This window comes from Cucurbita moschata, unplaced genomic scaffold (assembly GCF_002738365.1).
Source record: "Cucurbita moschata cultivar Rifu unplaced genomic scaffold, Cmos_1.0 Cmo_Scf00009, whole genome shotgun sequence".
Taxonomy (NCBI): Eukaryota; Viridiplantae; Streptophyta; class Magnoliopsida; order Cucurbitales; family Cucurbitaceae; genus Cucurbita; species Cucurbita moschata.
In genome coordinates, this window is record NW_019268525.1 from 5,240,313 (window position 1) to 5,257,569 (window position 17,257).

At 37.1% G+C, this 17,257-nt stretch overlaps 3 protein-coding genes across 9 annotated transcripts in view; all 3 read right to left on the reverse strand.

Annotated features, from left to right (window-relative positions):
- Nucleotides 1–694: 694 nt before the first annotated feature.
- On the reverse strand, nt 695–3,123 carry LOC111447729 (transcription factor bHLH111). The gene is made up of 7 exons (XM_023087040.1): nt 2,748–3,123; nt 2,139–2,649; nt 1,791–1,916; nt 1,623–1,694; nt 1,478–1,543; nt 1,304–1,342; nt 695–1,234 (listed from the first exon to the last, which is right to left on the reverse strand). The coding sequence occupies exons 1-7, from the start codon at nt 3,002–3,004 to the stop codon at nt 1,070–1,072; spliced, it is 1,236 nt and encodes a 411-aa protein (XP_022942808.1). The 5' UTR covers nt 3,005–3,123; the 3' UTR covers nt 695–1,069.
- Nucleotides 3,124–7,748: 4,625 nt separating this feature from the next.
- On the reverse strand, nt 7,749–15,009 carry LOC111447731 (U6 snRNA-associated Sm-like protein LSm6). Of its 3 annotated transcripts, none has more exons than XM_023087041.1 (4): nt 14,831–15,009; nt 10,199–10,339; nt 8,168–8,281; nt 7,749–8,099 (listed from the first exon to the last, which is right to left on the reverse strand). In XM_023087041.1, exons 2-4 carry the CDS (start codon nt 10,311–10,313, stop codon nt 8,050–8,052), a joined length of 279 nt encoding a protein of 92 aa, XP_022942809.1. In that variant the 5' UTR covers nt 10,314–10,339; nt 14,831–15,009; the 3' UTR covers nt 7,749–8,049. The 3 variants fall into 3 exon arrangements, with proteins under 3 accessions (XP_022942809.1, XP_022942811.1, XP_022942810.1); XM_023087043.1 differs by having other exon boundaries at nt 10,199–10,342; nt 14,831–15,005; XM_023087042.1 differs by having other exon boundaries at nt 10,199–10,352; nt 14,831–15,005.
- A 1,085-nt stretch (nt 15,010–16,094) lies between these two features.
- The window catches only part of LOC111447120 (eukaryotic translation initiation factor 2 subunit 3-like), a 5,501-nt gene continuing 4,338 nt past the window's right edge, over nt 16,095–17,257 (reverse strand). For all 5 annotated transcript variants that reach the window (XM_023086129.1, XM_023086130.1, XM_023086131.1 and 2 more), the window contains one exon: nt 16,095–16,703. In XM_023086129.1, coding sequence (XP_022941897.1) covers nt 16,401–16,703 — 303 coding nt within the window. In that variant the 3' untranslated portion in view covers nt 16,095–16,400. The remainder of the gene's footprint in view (nt 16,704–17,257) is intronic.

Consider the following 17,257-nt stretch of genomic DNA (forward strand, 5'->3'; position numbering starts at 1 on the left):
AAAAAAAAAAAAAAAAAAAAAAAAGAGTTTTGGTCAAATGGGAGTTGAGCAAAAAAGTGGAAAGGGAAGGAAGAGTGGAGGGGTGGTGCTACTTTGTTTATATTATTGTCAATGAGAACTTACAAGACTCTTCTCTTCTAATTTATGTGGTTCATATCAAAAGCCTTCCTTTTCATAATTTTCTTGCATATTTGTTTTTTACAATATCGAGTCAAACATTCACGCACCCACCTAGACATGCGTATTACGATCACGTTCATGTTGGCTATCGACCATGTGACCTACAAAGTCTTCTAAATGTAGCGTTTTAGGTTTAGGACTAGTGTATTGCATTGTGTATGGAGTGGAACTCTCTTAACCCGCTCAAAAGCAAGAGATTATATAGGTGCATGATCAAGGACTAGACAGTCAGAACTTACAAACCAAGGTTCTTAGGTTAAGAACCATGATATGCCCCTACAAATAGGCTACTTATTGAGTTTTATACTCATTCTAGTTTTTACCTGTTTTTCAAATAATGACAAGGAGCTAGTCTGGAGTAGGTGCCATAAAGACCCTTGTAACCCGTTTTCTTTTTTTTTTTCTTTTAATTTGTCGTATATTTAGCCCATGTCACAATCTGTGCTCAACTTGGCAAATTAGATAAAGCTGGAAAACCGTCTTAAAACTCCTTGAAAAAACGATAACATACTTATATGTAGGTATGCATGTATACTTGCATATTCTTGTGAAGAGCCATAAGCAACTTGCACCTTCTATATATACCTAACACCCGGGTCGGGTTGGGTCGAGTCGGTGTCGTTAAATCATAAAACAAGCTACAATACAAGGATCATTAGACTTAGTCTCTAAAGAAATTAGCTGGAATAATGCAACAAACCACATATTTAATTGATTCATATATACCCTGGAAGCTTCCACTACTTGAACTTCCGTTTGAGTGAGTCAAATATTATGGCATAGTGCACTAAGTTAAGCGCTCCATTGTTTGAAGATTTGAAGTTGTTATTGAAATTTAGAAATAGAAATGAGTATCTGTTTGTATAAAAGTCGATATCTATCTATACATCTATCTATAGAAACATCCTCTGTAAGGCGTCCAATAGTCAGATCCACTGTTCTCTCTATACACTTGTGGCGTGCATGAAATTGGAACTAAACACAGCCCTCTGCTCCTTAGCTCCATTTTCCCTTCCCCTTTTGATTCCTTCCTCTCCAAGCTTTGCCATGCATCCTAAACATACATAACCCCATATCAACCTTACTTCTATTCATATTCATATTCACATTCAATTCTTTATACCTTATACGAATTCGCCTTCATGTAAGGATTCGTCAGCAGCTGAAATATGGAACAAAAAAACAAAAAAAAACACTTATAAACACGAAGCATTACATTTAGTATAAAGATTGTTGGAGTCCCAGATCGTTGGAATTCCATATTAAATGATTAAAGAGAAGATTATATGAAACAAACCTGAACTTGTTCTTGTAGGAATTTAATGTATCCAATGGTTTCGTTTAGAACCGACGCGGTATCAGTCTGAGAAGGAATAATAATAATAAATAAATAAATAAAATGGAAAATGAAATGTTTCCTTCTTTTCAAGTTCTAAATTCACCTTTCCAAATGGTGACACAATTTGTTGAAGGGTCGTGATTCTATCCCCAATTTTGACCTTTGGTTGCTGAATCTGTTCATTGTATCATAAAGCCTTTAAAATATTACAAAAACGCTATAGAGATCAAATTGAAACTCGAAACTCGAAACCCGAAACCCGAAACCGAACCTTAGTAGAAGCAGGTGTTGCTGAGTTATCTTGTTTAGCCTTTTTGGTGACAGTTTCAGAAGATTCTTCAGATCTTTTCTTCTTCCCTTCGTTCAAAACTCCACTTCCTCGCCCACTACCTCTTGTCTGCAATGTCATTCAATAAATTCAAACCCATTTTAAAAAATTTAAAATTTAAATTAAATTAATGATTTTCATTTCAATTCATGAACAATATAAAATTCAATTCCTTGTTCATAAACACTTTTAATTGTGAAGTTTAATTTTATTATGGATCAATGAAAAAAAAATGTAGAAATCTTATTTAAATTTGAAAAAAAAAAAAAAAAAAGCGATTAATTTGCTTACTGGCGAAGAAATTTGTTGAATCTGCTTCTTACTTTGAGCTGACAAATTCAAGGACTTAATGGAAGGATTAACACCGAGCAGTGGCTTAGCAAATCGTGGATTAAAGGAGATATAATCACCATAATTACGGGTAGTGGCGGTGTGGTTATCATAGAAGGGCTTGGCGGGCATCGGATTATGAAGCGAGCGCCTAAAGAAGGCGGAGGCACATGGGTCGAGGGCGGCGTCTGGGTCGAGGAGGGTGGTGGGTCGGAGAGGGTGGGGTTCCTGGTCCATGAGATGGCGGAGATGGGCGTCAGGGCTGGGCAGGGCTATGGACCAAGTGTTGACGAGATTTGAAAGCTTCAACAACCGCTCGTTTTCTAGGGTTGTGAGAAGTCCGTTATTGTTGTTGAAGGTTTGAAAAGTGTCGTCCCAGTTGGTGTTTGTGTCCATTTTTTTAAGGTAATCGCTACATGCAATGGGTTCCAGGAAATTTGGTTGTATGTCTTCCACGCCGTTTCCAATGTTCCTGTGAAGGTTAAATAAAAATATTATGAGTAGTAATTCGAATATATATTATTATTAGATAATTAAAAAAAGAAAAAAAAAAAGAAAAAAGGAAATTACAATAAAACTTGGGTCCAGAGATGATGATCGGAAGCGTGGTGGGGAAGAAGGTGGGCGGCGGCGGCGGCGGCGGAGGAGGAATCGAGGGTGAGAGCGGAGTGATTGGAAGCGTTGGTGAAGGAGGAGGTGGAGATTGAAACGTCGTCGTCGCAAGAGGAGCTGGAGTTATAATGATGGTGGTGGTGATTGTGGGTATCCCACCAGTTGGGTGGAGTGGAAGAGGTGGCAACGGAGGTGTCGGTGCAGTCGTCCGCCATGATCGGTGGTTGGAGGTGCGATTTGTTGCTGTGAATTTGGGGTGTGTGTGTGTGTTTGTGTTTGTGTTTGTGTTTGTGTTTGTGGGTGGAGGAGAGGGAAATGGAATATAGAGGAGAGAAGGAGGAGGGGACAATAAAAAATGCTGATTCAGTTATTCCACTAAGTTTGGTGGGGGGATATTATAATATTGATGCTCGATGGGGCCCACCAAAAAAGACAATGAATGTGCCATGTTTTTCTTTTCTATTTTCTCCTTGCGCGTGTGAATTTAAAGTTTTTTTTTCCTACCAGTGGATTGTGAAATTCTACAAATAGACGAGTGCTAAATGTTGGACTTCGGAGGAAGAAGAATTGTGAGATTCTACAGAGGAGGAAAACGAATGTCAACGAACACGTTGGACTTCGACATAGCTGTATTGTGACATTCCTAACTGTATTGTGAGATCCCGCATCAATATGGAAACTTCTCCCTATAACATAGGTTTTAAAAATTTTAAGAGAAAGTTATATATCTGATAGCAGCCGACTTGAGAATTATAAGGTTAGAGAGTTTATATTGGAACCAGACGAAATTTTATATTATAATTATGACTCGAGAAGAAAGCAAGTGAGATTTTGGGAAGAAGTTTTGGTTGACCTCTTAGTTCTCGGGGAGACATTTTTCATTCCTTTTTTTCTTGTTTCTTTCTTATTTTTCTTCTTTCAAATATATATATATTTTATCAATTATCCACGTGGCAGTTTTTAATTGAGTGGAAAGAAGGAATTTTTGCTTACCTTTTCCACCCTACAACACTTTAGAACACGCGACTAAAAAGATGTGATATAAGTAGTCAAAAACGGAAGAAGGGTTGGAGTCAGATTTATCCCGAGGGGTAAGAGTAATACTAATGTTTATAATGCTATAATAAGTAAAATAATATGAAAAGAAAAATGAGGATATGAATAATCGTGGTGGATGTATCAAATAGACGTCAAGTGGCTGATATTGTCCCTCAAAGGACAAGATCAACTTCTTGTTACAAAGGGCAAAACTATCAAATTTGATCCATTAATCCTGATGTGTAAGGATTTTGAATTGAGAGATATAAAGAATTTTCACGGTTTCTTAGATTCATGGACCCAATTCAATTCAGAGGGATGTTTCATTCACATTTTTTTTTTCCATTATGAACGTTTTATAAAACTCTTAAACACTCGAAGTTGGGGTAACCTACTTGGGTACGCGTGCTCACACTATCGAAAACCAACCGAAAGAAAGGAGCAAGTATCATATCTTGGGTACACGTCCGGATAAAACATAATAGGAAAGTATTCCAACACTTGTGACATACAATATGCATTTTGTCTCGTATTTTCAAATCATAGCACATAGTTATAATGCACGTCATACTTCCATACCTTTCATGACATAACTTTCCTATGAGACATGCATACAACATGGCATTCTTATCATACATAATCTATCAAGTGTCGAATAACGCATAACGTGAACATGATATCGTAGTATACATGGATTGCATCACATAAAGTTCATAAACATCTACAAGTATTATATAGATAAGCTATAGGGTGTGTGTCACTCTCACACCATACAAATCATCCAACCTAACTCGAAGATGTTTCAATAGTAAGATCCCTTATCTCGTTGGTCTAAGCCGAAATCACTAAATATCATAATTAGGACACCTCTATAGAGTTAAATCCATATATTATACGAGAAAACTTATTTTATATCCTCAGTTAGACATCACGAGGGTCATGTGCCTTCTGTTTATTCCCTTAGCTATATTATTGAATCATTCATTCAATTATTTCACCAAATTCGTAAATTCGAGAGTCATAAGTCTTCCGATCGATAGAACATCTCATCTTTTGGCTCTAAAATGTTGTTAATTTTAGGAAATTAATATATAAGGTGAAGTAGTGGGCGTGCAAGTTTGTTGTGTTTTTTCTGGTAAAAAGGGTTGCAACTCTCTTCATTATTTTAGTTTTGTTCACTTTGGAAGATTATTGGTTGCATGTCAACACCACTTTTTGGATAAATTGTAAATTAATATGAATGGAAATGGCGCAACCAAAGATGTTCTAAGCCACACATTATTAAGACGCTATTAACTTTTGCTAAAGATTAGATCAAAAGACGATAAAACTCTTCCCTCACTTTCTTCCCATCACATTCTTAGCATATTCAAACTGTTTTTGTTGCCTTTTTTGAATGAAAAATGGTTCATGTAATTCTAAAAAACCTCTTCAAAAAGTGATTTTTACACGGTCTCTTTACTTAGTCATAGGTTATGATAAGAGTGTTCAAAAAATTCGAGAATTCGACTAACTCGGACTATCCAACCTAAACCATAAAATTTGGGTTAGATTAGATTTCTTTTTGGTTTGGGTTGGGTTGAATTTTTCAAAAGATCAAAAGTTCAGATTGGTTCGTGGGTTTCATTTTTTTTTTTTGTCGTGACAACCCGACCAACCCTGAAACAGGGTTACAACTCAACCTACCTTAGTTTTACGATTATAATGAAATTTAGAACATTTGACATTTGTAACCGATGTTAGCGATGTGTTGTGACTTATGAATGTTTGATACTCAAAAATAGAAAGTTGGGTTGAGTTGTGAACTCTATGTTTGAAGGTGCAAAATTATTCAATGAGATCGGTTCGGTTCGATCGGTTCGATTAGTGGTACCTCCTTTGAAATAATAAACAATTATATAAAATGGTGAGCCAAATTTCAGCAGCTTCAGTGGCCTGTGTTCGTCATCCCTTGAAGTTCTTTAAAAGGATTTGTATCCAAATTGGAGACTAATATTGTTTTGGTGTGTTAATGGGCAAGTGGAATTCATTTTCCTCTTAACTAATTATTATTTTTCAAACAAAGTCCGCTTACTTTTCCAACCTATCAAAATTCCCCATATATATATATATATTACAGCCGTCCAACCATTCCATGTTGATTTTATCGTTCATAGGCTTCCATTTTCATCCCCTCCAGTTTATCTAATGTTTGCACTAGTTTGAACAAGGAAGTGAAGTCGATCGAAGAAGAAACGAGCTCGTAGGAGGAAGAACACTGAAATTGTAAGCTAAAAACCTTGCATGCATGCGTCTCGAGATAGACGAGCAATTTGTTTGAGTTGAATGTTCAAGTTGATATGAATGTCTATTAGAGTTTTGTCCGCTTTAAGTATCACTTATTAGTGAGTATATGACTGAAAAAGGATGGAATTCAATACCTTCATATGATTCATGTTTATGGATTTCGTGTTACTACGTGGGAGCTATTAAGGGCTAACCGTCCAGTCTCTAATAGTTAACTTGTTTAGAGTGACAAAGGTTCACATAACATTATTGTAGCTGGTACAAGCATAGAATCGCTCCCATCATGATTATACAAGATTAACAAGTCGTACTTAACGTTTAGGGTTCATATTTGTATTAAATGAGTTGGATGATATAACGACATGCCCTAGATTCATGTGATATGCAATGCTATCAGGTTATTATTAAAGGACTATATCGTGATAGTTAGAAGGAATAGAGGTAGCTCCAACGTGAATATACTGGGACTACTAAAGAGTCGTCGACTAATATTTAGAAAAAAAATTATGAATAATGTTTTTTACATCCTACGTTCCTTAAAAAGTACAATGATAGATTTATTTAGTTGTACCCATATAAAATCAAATTTAATAATTATAAAAATATAATTTTGCTACACATTTAAAAATAAGTATTAAAAATGAAAGAAAATGCTTTTTTTTTTTTTAATATTTAATAAAGGAATTATGAAATTTAGGGGAAGGGCATAGGTGTCGAAGGAGAACAAAGGTGTGGTCCCACCAACTTTTGGCAACAAATAAAAATGGATAACAAAAGGCTCGAAAGATCTATCGTGCAATTGCACGCAAAACACTTTATGTAATTAATTTGAAAGAATTTAAAGGAAAATAATAATAATAATTTTATATATCGATTTGGTAAAGAAAAGGGAAGCGAGTAAAATAATAGAAGATTTGGGTTAGTGGGGTTTTTTTTTTCTTTTTTCTTTTTTCTTTTTTCTTTTTTCTTTTTTTAATTAAAAAAACTTTTATCTCAATTAAAATTTAGCATCAACTTTATGCAACCAAAGGGACAGTAAATAAATTTATAGATGTTGACTTCTCTAGAAAAATGGGTCACGCCTCTTTTGAAAGATCATTTTTTAAATAATTGTTTGGAATCAGACCAATGTCAACCGTTTAATTATTTTCCTATTCTTTATCCTTTTTATATATATATATATATATATATATATATATATTCGTAACGATAATTGTGCGAAAACTATATTTGTCACTCAGCCATCTCACCATCTCATATATAGAGAATCTGACCAATTCGAATTAACTAACTCAAGTCAGTTCCCGAACCAAAGGTCTTCAAGCTTGTTGTGTACAATCAAACACCCTTGCAGCAGCAAAGCAAACTGTCAACACAAAGGTTCAAGACTTAGCTAGTACTGACTTTTGTACCTTTCGACCTAACTTCCTAATTTACACAAACTCTCTTTTACCTTCTTTCATGCAAAAGTTGAATATATATTTTGGTCAAAGTCAACCTGACTCATTCAAAAATAAAATTACAACTATCCATGCCATCTCCTGCTATAAAAATTAGTAAGTAATCTATGAATGTCGACAAATTCATGATTTAATGCAACACTCACTCTAAATCAAAGATGAATGAAAAATAATGTAAAAAACACGATGGAAAATCAGATTAGCAATTCAATAAGAAAAAACCAAAGGTTCATAATGTGCATTCCATTTCCAACTAAACAAGTTTTTTTTTTTTTTTTTTTTTTTTTTATCGAAGTTGTTCACAAGAACAAGAACAGCATAGCGCCATGGGTGGATTCTACGTCATTGTACATTACAATTTCAATGATGAGTTTCCAATTCCGATTGATCTCTCACTTTACAGCATGAGACTGAAGGAAGGAACATCACGTACTGCAAAGGATGTGGCATTTCCCGTCGGGAGTCTTAGCTACACGCTAAGAAGACCCTTCTGCTAATGTCCTCTTCGAAGTACTGATGTACAGAACTGCATTAAGACATCAAAGTTCAGACTATTCTCAAGACATCGAGATTTTCAAAGACTACTGTATTTACCGTTATTTCCACGGATGAAAGCATCGCCATATTTGTTTTTCAACTGCCCATTTACGTATTCTTCGGTCTGCTCCATTGCTATGTTCATGTATCCATCCAGACAGGCAAGAATACCTTTGCAATGAAACATATAATGGGATTTTCACATTAGAATTCAATATAAATTTTACCTGTTTTTCAAATACAAAGGAGGACGAACGATCATGTTTAAAACCAAATCATTTGTCAAACAAATGTTCATGTTTCTTGTGGGGGTGATGAAAAGGGGGCGGTTCATATTTGGTTAGTCGGGAGAGTGTTATAAGACATTGAGTTTGGAGGGTTAGGTCAGCAATTTGAGGATTCATAATGAGGCTTTCTGGCTAAATAGTTTCCTTTGGGGCAAGTACTTGGTAGCGTAATGTTTATAATAAGCACTTATGACCCTCGACCTTTCGAACGAACCTCGGGGAGAGGGTTGGGAGGCACTTTCAAGAACCCTAAAAAATCGATCTCTTTGGGAGTGATCCCTTTTTCTCCAATTTCATTAATTGCTTCATCTAAGAATTGTTCAAACACCTATTTCCTTGGTGGTGAGAATCCCCTTGGTAACTTGTTTTGTTGTTTGTACCAGCTTTCCTCTTTGTGGTCGTTCCACATTTCTTCAATCATTTCTTGGGCACGTTATTCAATTCATTTATGTATTCTTGCCGAGGAGGTGTGTCTAAGGATTTGGGTCATATTTCTCTAGGGTTCCTCCAAGTATGATATCAGGCTTTGGAACTCTCTTTTGGAGACTTTTCGTGTGTGCATGGCCATGACAGTGATTGTGGTAGAACCCATATAGCTAAAATAGTATTGAAAGATGAGGAATACAATAACTCCCGACTAATTAGGCCTACTTGGACCCTCCACTCAAACTTGAGACAACTAAATCAACCCATAAATATCTTTACTATTTCCCACCCCCACTATATATACCTTGATGTCCAAATAATATTCCTAATAACATTTCCATCAGATTTTGATTTTTAAAATGAATCACATTTTCCTGGGAAAAAGTGAAAGAAGACAAGGACATCCTTACTGTCATGCTACATAAAATCCCACAAAAGGAAGGGACTCCAATCAAGCAAAATAAGACCTAAATATTAATTTTTTTTAAAAAAGTACAGGACACTAATGTTCGGAGAAAAACAAGAGACTAAACATCCTTACTGTCATGCTACGTATAATGCTAAAGATCCTATTGTTCCTCTCTCCTACAATCGCCACACCCAAAGTACACTTGTTGGCTTGCCATGAGGATTGTCTCCCAACCTTCCTCTCAGATTGTTGCCTCATCATGGAGGAGACCTTATTCCATCTGCCTTTTCGAGATAAGGGTTGTAAGTTTCGATAGACTGGCTTATTGCCTATTCTATGGAGCATTTAGTTGAAGAAAAATAAGAATTTTTGGAGGGATTGACAGATCTTGGGAAGATGTTAGGAGATGCGAAGGCTCTTGGCATGTTTAATGTCTCTCTCTAGGCGTCTGTCTCAAACATACTCTAGTGGGAGAATGTCAATTTCAAAAGATTCTCTAATTATTCTCTTGGTCTAATTATTTTGGATTGGACCCTTTCTACCAAGGCATTAAGTTTTGACTTCAGCTCCACTTTTTCGGCACTTATTTGTATGCATATTTTTTATTCCTTAATTTTTTTCCTTCATTTCCAGAGCTCAGTTTCTATTAAAAAGTCACCTTTTACAATCAAGTCAGAGTTGAAGAACAAGAAATTGATAAAGAGAATATATGAACGGAAGGAAGCAGTACAACGTATGGAAGACACAACGTTGAATTAAGGTCATAAGAAAGAGAAGATATGAAAGGACAAAAAAATAAGTTGACAAATGACGCCATTTTGTCAACAAGGAAGATTCATGAACCAAAAAAAAAAAAAAAAAAGAGCCTCCATTTGCAGGTAATTTCTCTCAACCTCAACATATTCTTAAAAGTAACGATACAACTCTGAGCATAAAAATGAAACAAAATTGAACAGGCAAATATACCTCGGTAGTCAACACCAGAATTGAGTTTCACAACTACAGGACGGCCCCGAATTGATTTGAGAAAGTCCGCTGGTGTCTTTGTTGACACAGAACCTTTTTCACCACCAATACTCATCTCTGGTTTCCTTCTATCTGCACAACCTACTTTTTATACCTAATCAGATATTACTAATCAAATTTATTCAACACCATCAAACAACATAGAAAAAATAAAGAGCTATTATCACCAAGCAGACTAAATAATCAAATGACCATGCCCCCATAGTCAACGGATAAGACAGACGGATAATTCTACACGTACCAAAAATGAAAATGAGAAACCACTGAGGTAAGAATATCTAAACAGTAAAGAGTATTCACAAAAGAACGATGATGAAAAAGCTAGAAAATGAAAAAGGCTGTGTCTTTGTTAACATCACGGTTTATGAACCTCAATCCTTTTGCAAATATATGCATCAATAAGGGAATGAGAAGACCAAATTGATTCTCTTTTTTAATGTAAAAACTTAAGACTTTCCTTCGAGAAACATGAAAGAATACACGGTCATACAAAAAAGAAAAAGCCCACAAAAAGGAGTCAGACTACAAAAAAGTCTCCAACAAAAAAAAAAAAAAAGACCATGTGAAAAGTTACAAAAGAGCTTAAAAACAAAGGCCCAAAGAGAAACAGAGAATATAACAAGTGAACAAGCATTACCAAAAGAACTCTGGCACCCTCCGAAGATTTTGTTATTTCTCTCATCTCAAAGCCCCCATAAAATAGCACACCCCAGTTGTATTATTACAAAATGGAAAACGGAGGAAAAGCTCCTCAAACGCCTCCCTGCAACTCTGGGGGCTAATAAAACTAAAGTTGAACACCTCAAAAAACTTGCGCCAAACCCAAGAAAATCGCAACATGCTTTCCGCCACCCTCCTACAAGGAATACAACAAAGAGGCCCAGCCACTAAAAAACCTCTAGCCAAGATCCGATTCAGGAGTTTAACTCTTCCATGCAAAACTTGTCATGTGAAGAACTTCATCTGCTTGGAAATCTTCACCTTCCAAACTAAGGAGAAAATAAAACCACCCACCAAGAAAGGATTGGAAAGCATTGGAAAAACTAGTGAGTCCAAAGAGTCCAAAAGGCAGGAATCACACCTTTCCCCACCCTCACCCCCAACCTAAGGTGAAAAGAGGAGAGAGAGGAGAGAAGAGCTTGCCCTATTGGTCAACGAACGGCAGATACCGGAGAAAGAAGTTGAAAAATCTGTCTAACCAAGGATCAAAGCAATCGAGTTGTTCCTGAAGGATGATAAATAATATAAACGAGGGAATAACGAGTGGATGAGTCTATCCCCCAACCATTTTCCTTAAAAAATATGCATCACACCTACTTCCAACGTCAAAACGAATAAACTAAGAAAGAAGAGGAAGATCAGACAATAATTGCTTTCCACGGGTTTTTGGAAAGCAGAAGTGCCTTTTAACTCCTCAACTCATAATCCTCAATTAACAAACCTTTCGAACTCCTAATCAATGGAGTTGAAAGTTCTTATTTCTTCTTCCACTAGCGACTCAATGGAAACAAGTCAATTTACAATTATCCTAACCAGCCCATTTAACATTATCTTTTTTCATTCCAACTCACAGCACACAATTTCTCCAAACTCAAACTTCAAATTCAGTGGCTCCTCCTTCACGAGCACTTCACAGCTTCAGATAAACCTTCCTCCATCTTTTCAAACCTGTCCAAAGCTTGAAGTCTACCCAAAGTCTCCTATTTGTCGACCCTAAAGTCCCTTCCAAGACTTCATCGTCCCTTTAATTAAGTTCGTTTTCCCAAAATGTGAAACCCCTCCCCTCTTCCTTAAGCCTCGGATTGCCACCATTGAAGGAAGGAAATTTTGAAAGACGGAGGATAGCCACATGTTCCCAAACTTGCAAGGAACGGGACCCTATTTCACTGGACCTAAGTTCAAGCCGAGAGGCCAATGTTCCAAGGTAACCCTAGGACCTAAGATTGCCTCGCATTACATAACACTTCCATCCAACCTTCTAAGAACAAAAATCTATCAATACGTTTTTGTATCTATTGTTCGACCAGGTGAATCTCTCATTGACCAACTTCAATAAAATGGTTTAAAAAATGCATAGATCTTGTCACTCCTCCCTGAGCTCTTCTCTTGTAGGCTACCGACCATATTAAAGTCCCCTACTATGCATCAATAGGGGGCAATAGGTTAAACAACCCACCCAACACATGCCAAAAACTCCTTCCTATTTGACTAGAAGGTCCATAAACCCCAGGAACCCACCCCTCACCCCCTTCAAAGCTAAAGGAAACCAACACTGAAAAGGACCCCTTTAACCACTCCCAAAGACCGAACCATCCTACTCATATAAATACCTCTCGAGGTAACTTGAAACTCCCATCACACCCTCTCCACCTTTCTTCTACCTCATAAACTTTAACGGCCCAGATCCACCACTAGCAGATATTGTCCTCTTTGGGCTTTCCCTTTCCGGCTTCCCCTCAAGGCTTTAAAACGCGTCTGCTAGGAGAAGGTTTCCACACCCTTTTAAATGGTGGTTTGTTCTCCTCCCCAACCAATGTGGGACATTGTAATCCACCCCCCTTCGAAACCCAGCATCCTCGTTGTCACTCTTTCCTTCCTCCAATCAATGTGGGACCGCCCCCAAATCCATCCCCCCCTTTGGGGCCCAAGGTCCTTACTGGCACACCGCCTCGTATCTACCCCCCTTCGGGGAACAGCGAGAAGGCTAACACATCATCCGGTGTTTGGCTCTGATACCATTTTTAACGGCCTAGATCCACCACTAGCAAATATTGTCCTCTTTGGGCTTTCCCTTTCGAGCTTCCCCTTAAGGCTTTAAAATGCATCTGGAAGGGGAAGGTTTCCACACCCTTTTAAATGGTGGTTTGTTCTCCTCCCCAACCAATGTGGGACATCACATAAACTATTGACCAACTCCTTAGAACTACTCCTTTGTTTGAATTCAATAAGAATGACAATGTCGAGGTTTTCCTATGCAAGGACCTTTTTAACCAACCTCCTTTTCTCCTTGCTCCCAAACTTCTTACATTCCAAGAATCATTTCCATTTAAAAATTTGAAATCCCACCATGATTGTTGCCTTCCTTCCCTCATAATAAACCGAAAACTCAAATTTCTTGAGCACCCTATCCCATTCTATCCTCCCCTTTAGATTTACCTGTAGTTCTATTTTTTGGCCAAGTCAAAGGACAATCAACTTTCAAGACTAGGACATGTCCACAAGGGCACTCTAAATAAAGAAGGATTGGGCTCTTGGGGAGTTACAAACTAACGTCTCGACTTGCATGCTAGTTGTTGCTAGCGTGGAACATAAGGATGGCCACTGCCCAAAGTGAAAAAAGGTAAAGGAATTGCTCTAACACCCTTCATGTCAACTAATGGCTGACTTGTATTCAACGATTTAATGATGTTTGGGTCTACAAAAGAAGAAGGCTTAATCTTTCTTAAAAAAAGTTGGGTCCAAGACAGGAGGAGGCCTAAACCTAACTAACTTCAGGGAGTGTAGAAGAACACTTGTCCTCCCCTCACAACTTTGGCCATTATTAGACAACTTACCCGGAAGGGCTACTTTGTACGTTGAGAACTATCCATGTCATCTCTTGCTAGAAACACCTGGTCGCTATATATCTTCACCTGAAAGCACACCTTCGAACCAACCCAATCGTGCAAAGATGGGAAAGTATCTAGTACTTTGACCCAACCTTTCTCAAATGTAGTTCACCTATTTTCAACCACCCTCTCTTCATCCCATAGACGAAACCGAATAGCACTATCAAGGATTATTCCTCTCCCAAAATCTAGCAACTTCTTCATAATAGAAGGCTCATTCACAAAGAAAAACAACAAGGTTTCCACAAAAAGCCCTAGTTCTTAGGTCTCCCAAAAAGCTTCCTTACACAACAGTCAATAATATCCAAAGAATTTGACGCCTTCTCCTTTCTCCACCAAAACAGCAACTGAGACATCGAATGCAAAACCCACCTAAGAGTCTTTATCTCCTTCCAAAGTTACAAGCAAGTTAGCACCATCACCAAAGAAGAATCTAGTTTAGACGAAGGAATCACCCTACTGACAACTCTATCCTTTGAGGAATATGGAGCAGTCGAGAGGAGTGCTAGATAACACACCTCTAAAAGAACTCTAACCCATTTTATCCTTGCCTTTCAGAATAAATAAAGCCGATTTTCTTTCTTTGCTCGACACCACCGCAAACAAACAACATTTTTCCCTCACATTTGGTACACTCCGGAAAAAAATCTTAAATTTACCTAAAATCAATTAAATTGGCCTTCGAACATCAAATAGATTTTCATCCTTCAAACAGAACAAAGATACCGACAGAAACCAACCCAAAAAAAAAAAAAAAAAAAAAAGACTTGCTCATATAAACAAGTCCCCTACCGAAAGCAAACGCATACATATACAACAACCGGAAATTTAAACAAATTAACAGTGTTTCAAGAAAATAACGTCAGTTTTCCCAAAATGAAGATTTGAAGCAAATACAAGAATTTAGAAAATTTCCCAAGAATCAAACATTAGACGAAGAAACTAGAACTAAACAATATAATACCACGAAATGGAGATGAGAGGACTGAAGATGTAGTGTCGATGTTTCAGTCGGCTTCTGGCTGCGATGGTGGATGAGAAAGGAAGAAGCAGAGAGGGTATGAGGAGACGGTCGCAGACTGGGAGAGTAGCGCGAGAGAACGAGAGGAAGAGGAAGGTTAGGGCAAAACTTTTTTGCCGTCTTTATTATTTTTTTATTATTATTTACGAAAAATTACGTGGCGTTAGTTATTTATTTATTTCATTGATAATACCTCTTAAGTTATTTATTATGTTACTCACTATTTTATATAAATATGTTTCATTTTGGGAGTTAAAATAGCAAAATTTTATTGTTGTGAGAAACTTAGAACATGGTAAACCTATCTTTCTTCGTATGGAAGTGCTATGAGTATATAGAGATGTGGTAGATTCAGTCTCAAAAAGTAAAGGTCGAGGTGTAGGTCACATGATCTACACCAAATTGATGGTTTAGTGGCTTTTTTCCTAGATCAAAGCAGATCAGCTCACATTTTTGTTATCCAAAAGTCAGTTGAACCGACTACTATGAAGTTTGGGAGGTTAGAAAGCTCTATTATGCCATTGATTAAATTTTGGACCGATTGTTATGAGACCCTAGAATTAAGTATGAATTTTTAGCCAGCCTTAACTTATGTTTCATTATACCATGGTCCTAGAGTTTACATAGCCGTTCGTGATTCAAAGTCTAAAAAAATTGTAGTATATAGATAAGATTGGATAAATTATTATAGTAACACAATTGATCTAACTGACTCTTTAGTATAAATTATTATAGTAACACAATTGATCTAACCGACTCTTTAGTACTTATAAATAATTTGATTCAAATCATACAGAGTAATGCGAGTAGAAGTATCATATACAATAAATATTTCGCAACAAAATAATCATATGCTATTAAATAATCTCTACCTGTAAGTGTTTGTTATTTGATTTATAGAGATGATACTCATTTTTGTAGTGATTTAGCAAGTCTATTATTTTGAAAACGGTTCTCATACAAGGTAAGTGAGTAATTCAATATTGGTTGATTTCAAGACTTGAGCAACAACTCTATCTTCAATGTCGACTCAGGATTCATAATCAGTAGGGTAATTTGCAGATTTCATAGGTGAAATTGCACACAAACAAACAACAAAATCACTCGTATTCTCAAATATAAAGGCAATAGGGAGAACAAAAGGAATTGAAGAAGCTACAATGAAGAGTAAGAGAAGGCAGTGGAGAGAAAGGAAGAAATGATTAAGAGCTGAGGAATTTTGTTCTTGAATATAAGGCCAATTTTAGTACGAAATCAAAGTACATTTTGAGACTCATTCCAACCAATAGCTCACATGTCACATCCATGATCCCAAACTTATATATTAAAAATCAGAAACATTTCTTCGACGGGTAAAATTGTGAAAAGGACAACGTAATAAACAATCAGAAACCAGATGGTGTATTCTCCTCCACCTAACAAAAATGGTTCCAAGAAACTGTCTAACTTCTGCAATTTTTACTCTTCTCACTCGCTTTTTTTCTTGATTCTTACCTTTTTACCCGAAAACAACTCAAATGGGGCAGGGAGGGACGTCGAGAGTACTTCCAGCTTGAATTTGACCCCAGCCAATAAGACGCCAGTGCTTCTCGACCCGACGACTTAGAGCAATCTTCTCCCCCTTGCTGGTGCAAACAGGAGAAGTAAGCTGCAGTTTTGCTAAATCGTTCTTTACTGCAAGTACTCTAGCTCCCGTAGACATGGATCCTATGTTCAACATTAGAATCTCCCCCTTGGCTAGCTTTGATACTTTTCCCTGCCTTTCTGATCCTTTTGTCCTGACACCCAGGAGCCGCCGCAAAAGGAAAAAGTTTACCTGCAAATACAAGGAGGACAAATCTCAAAATGGACAATATTAATCGACAATTGTCCCTCACTTTTTCGGGACCAAATCATTCATAAATTTCCATATAAAGTCCAAGCTAGCAAATCAGAGCAGCCTCGAGAGAAACTGGGGATGGCATTTTTTTTCTAATTGAAAACTGAGTTTTCATCGCAAAACAATATCCCAATCAAAGGAGCCAAACAGATAGCTATACACAAACGATCTCTTGGAGAATGTATGGAGACTATTGCCTAAAGAGAAGCATTAAACTTGGACCAAACCTCCTCCTCCCGACGTCTCTCAAAACCTCTATAAATCCAACATACAACTGTGAAAAAGCAAGCATGCAGTAACATTTGGATTTTCACCCCTAAAAGTGGATGCAGGTTGGTTTTGGGTTAAGGCATGCAACATTACACTCCAAACAACTCAAATAGAAAGTGACTAAATGACATACTCACTGATTGTTTCCAAAAGAGCACAAAAATACCAAAAATTCTTGCTTTAAATAATTTCCACAACCCCCCCCCCCCCCCCCCCCCCCC

What these genes read in the sequence shown, in the direction of transcription:
- LOC111447729 (XM_023087040.1), bottom strand. Translation starts at nt 3,004, where the DNA reads ATGGCGGACGACTGCACCGACACCTCCGTTGCCACCTCTTCCACTCCA. An exon ending in CTCTGGACCCAAGTTTTATT is followed by an intron (nt 2,650 to 2,747) that starts GTAATTTCCTTT and finishes TAACCTTCACAG; the next exon opens with GAACATTGGAAACGGCGTGG. An exon ending in TGAAGGCGAATTCGTATAAG is followed by an intron (nt 1,235 to 1,303) that starts GTATAAAGAATT and finishes ATGTATGTTTAG; the next exon opens with GATGCATGGCAAAGCTTGGA.
- LOC111447731 (XM_023087041.1), bottom strand. Translation starts at nt 10,313, where the DNA reads ATGAGTATTGGTGGTGAAAAAGGTTCTGTGTCAACAAAGACACCAGCG. An exon ending in TTCTGGTGTTGACTACCGAG is followed by an intron (nt 8,282 to 10,198) that starts GTATATTTGCCT and finishes TTCATTGCAAAG; the next exon opens with GTATTCTTGCCTGTCTGGAT. An exon ending in TTTCATCCGTGGAAATAACG is followed by an intron (nt 8,100 to 8,167) that starts GTAAATACAGTA and finishes GTCTTAATGCAG; the next exon opens with TTCTGTACATCAGTACTTCG.